This window comes from Lactuca saligna, chromosome 8, assembly GCF_052625555.1.
Source record: "Lactuca saligna cultivar CGN05327 chromosome 8, ASM5262555v1, whole genome shotgun sequence".
NCBI lineage: Eukaryota > Viridiplantae > Streptophyta > Magnoliopsida > Asterales > Asteraceae > Lactuca > Lactuca saligna.
The window spans coordinates 276,462,217-276,465,826 of record NC_136424.1 but is presented as its reverse complement, the minus strand read 5'-3'; the positions used below and the strand labels follow the sequence as shown (position 1 = coordinate 276,465,826).

General features: G+C 34.7%; 1 protein-coding gene across 1 annotated transcript; it reads right to left on the bottom strand.

Annotated features, from left to right (window-relative positions):
• Positions 1-395: 395 nt before the first annotated feature.
• Positions 396-2,771, bottom strand: LOC145010672 (uncharacterized). The gene is made up of 2 exons (XM_078969185.1): positions 2,004-2,771; positions 396-605 (listed from the first exon to the last, which is right to left on the bottom strand). Exons 1-2 carry the CDS (start codon positions 2,769-2,771, stop codon positions 396-398), a joined length of 978 nt encoding a protein of 325 aa, XP_078825311.1.
• Between the last annotated feature and the right edge of the window lie 839 nt (positions 2,772-3,610).

Sequence of the window (3,610 nt, the reverse complement as noted above, 5' to 3'; positions counted from 1 at the left end):
TATTTTCTATATTATGAGCCTGCTGTTGTTATGTTTGATAGTGGTGCTACCCATTCTTTTGTATCTTGCACGTTTATTAATCGTTTAGGGTGTAGTATCGGAAAATTAGCTAGCCCAATTGAAAACATACATTTGTTGAAACGTGTGTGAATGCAAAGATTTTGAATAGAAAGCCATGCAAAGATTTGATTTAGAACAATGACCTCTGAATAATAGTATTTGTAAAGAACAAAACAAACGAACATGAAGCATTCGAACAGTTGACTTTGAATAGTAATCTCTGAATACAGACTTTATCAAGGAACAAAACATACGAATGCAAAGCATTCAAAGCGTTGACCATGGACAGTAGCTGCTGAATGCTGAACACCTGTTTCTTTTGTCATTATTACACATCACTCTTCGCTTTTGTCATATGAATTTGAATTTCCATCAAGCATTCCCAATCCTTGTAGAATGCGAAGAAATGATTTTTCATCCAATGCCTTTGTGAAAATATCTGTGAGTTGTTCCGTTGTTTTCACAAAATGAACTTCAATATTTCCTTCTTCCACATGGACTTTTATGAAATGATATCTGAGATCAATGTGCTTAGTCTTCGAATGCTGCACAGGATTATGACAAATTCTTATTTCACTTTGTGAATCACAATATAAATGAATCTTTTTCATATTTATAGCATAATCACATAATTGACTTTGAATCCAAATAATTTGTGATGTACACGCAGCTGCAGCAACATATTCAGCTTCGGCTGTAGAGATCGAAACACATGTTTGCTTCTTCGATTGCCAACTGACCAATTTTCCATCTAGTAATTGACACCCACCAGTTGTGCTTTTTCGAGCAAGACTGCATCCTCCCAGATCCGCATCTGAATAAGCTTGTATAAAGAACCCTGTTTTCGAAGGATAGCACAAACCTAACGAAGTGGTGCCTTTCAAATATCAAAAGATATTCTTCACCGCTGTTAGATGTGGTTCACGTGGATTCGATTGATACCTTGCACAATTACAAACATAAAACATAATATCAGGTCGACTTGCAGTTAAGTACAATAATAACCCTATCATGCTTCTATAGAAAGTGATATCAACAACAGATTTGTCTAACGAAGGAGTTAACTTGATGCCTGTTGCCATTGTTATTCGTAACCTTGTGCTATTCGTCATTCCAAAATTTTCAAGAAGATTCTTCGTATATTTCTCCTGATTAATGAAGATGCCTTCTCTGCTTTGACGAATATTCAAACCCAAAAAATTATTAATTTTGCCCATCATACTCATTTCGAATTTGCTTTTCATCAAATCTTCGAATTCTTTAGACAAAGCAGGATCAGTAGAGCCAAAAATTATATCATCAACATAAATTTGATCAAGCATCAGGTGACTCCCAACTTTCTTTTGAAATAAAGTGGGATCAACTGATCCTTGTTTAAATTTAGAGTTTTTTAAAAATGATGTTAAAGTTGCATACCATGCTCTTGGTGCTTGTTTCAACCCATACACAGCTTTATCTAAAATATAAACATGATCAGGATGTTCATGATTTATAAAACCTAGTGGTTTTTCAACATAAACTATTTCTTCAAGTTCACCATTTAGGAATGCACATTTTACATCCATTTGATATACGTCAAAATCTTTATGAGCTGCATAAGCCAGAAAAATACGAACAACCTCGAGTCTTGTGACAGGGGCAAAAGTTTCTTCATAATCAATTCCTTCTTGTTGAGAATATCCTTTAACAACAAGTCTGGCCTTATTTTGAATAATATTTCCATCTTTGTCAGTTTTGTTTTTAAAAATCCATTTGAGTCCAACAATTGAAACATCAACAGGTTTCGAAATAAATCTCCAAACCTTGTTTCTTTCGAATTCAGACAATTCAGCTTGCATTGCAACAACCCAATCAGAATGTTCCATTGCAACCTTAACAGTCTTTGGTTCGATTTTGGAAATAAAAACATTAAACATGCATAGCTCTTGGTGAGTATTCAGTACCTCATTTCGTGCATGAAGTTGAGCCCTTATCAATACTCCCGCTTGTGGATCTCCAAGAATTTGTTCTTTTGGATGATTTCTTGTCCATTTATCCAATGGTGGATAATCAGGATCAAAGTCCAACGGTGCATCTTCGAACATAGCATCGGTTTCTGACTCATTTATTGAACATGCATCCTCAGCATCATCAAAATGCTCCTCTTCTAATATTGGATCCTTCTCAAGTAGTGGCTCCCCCTCGAGTATTTGCGCCTCTTCGTGTATTGGCTCCTCTTCAATTATTGGCACCTCCTCAACATCAATATTGATGGACATATTATCTGCTTCGTAAGAATGCTCCCCCTCAATAAAAATATATGAATCTAATTTCTCCCCCTCCACTAGACCATCAGATATTTCATTTGGGTTTAGATTCGAAAACGAGATTGATTCATCATGAAGATTCGAATATTCTGATTGTTGATTATATGGTGCATTTCTCTCTGCATCAAGTGCATGATCTGAAATACCAAAAATCGATTCATAATCAGCATCATCTATTTCTATTGGTTCATTTGTATTTGAAGAATTTTGTAAAATAGGATAATTTGCAAACTGATGATCAGTCTTTTTAATATAATAATCATCAAAGGTCAAATTGAATGTTTCTTCCACTTTACGAGTTCGCTTATTTAACACTCTATAAGCTACAGAGTTTTGTGAATAACCCAAGAAAATTCCTTCATCAGCTTTTGTTTGAACCTTCGAAAGATTATCCTTAAGATTCATTATGAAACACCTGCACCCAAAAACATGGAAAAATTTAACATTAGGTTTTCTATTATTGATGATTTCATATGGAGTAGCATTAAACCGTCTATGAATGAATGATCGATTTTGAGTAAAGCATGCAGTTGAAACAGCTTCAGCCCAAAGATATTGAGGTATATTGGAATACGCCAACATTATTCTTGCAGCCTTGCATAATGATCAATTTCTACGTTCAACTACACCATTTTTTTTGCGGTGTATATGGAGATGAAAAATTATGCGAAATACCTTTCTCCACCAGAAATGAATCTAAAACACGATTTTTGAATTCAGTTCCATGATCACTTTTAATTTTTCGAACTTGTTTTTTCAACGAAATTTCCATTTTCTTGATAAAATCAATCATCATTTGTGAGACTTCGGATTTTAACCTGAGAAAATAAACCCACGTAAATCTTGAAAAATCATCCACAATAACTAGAATGTACCTTTTCTTGTTTAGAGTAGCAACTGTTAAAGGACCACATAAATCAATATGCAAGAGTTCTAGTGGTTCAACAATCTTCGAATCTATTGTGATTGGATGACCTTGTTTGTGTTGTTTTCCTACTTCGCAAGCTGCACACAAACTATCATTATCATATTTAAGAATGGGTAAACCTCTTACCAAATCTTGTATGACAAGTTTGTTGATGTTTCGAAAATTGAGATGTGATAGCCTCCTGTGCCATAACCAGCTTGTATCAGCAGCAGCCTTCGAAAGTAGAGACACAGCCGGTTTGCCTACAAATGGAATGATATCCAATGTAAACATATCACCTTTCCGTTTTGACTTGAGTAAGACTTCATTTGTCTCA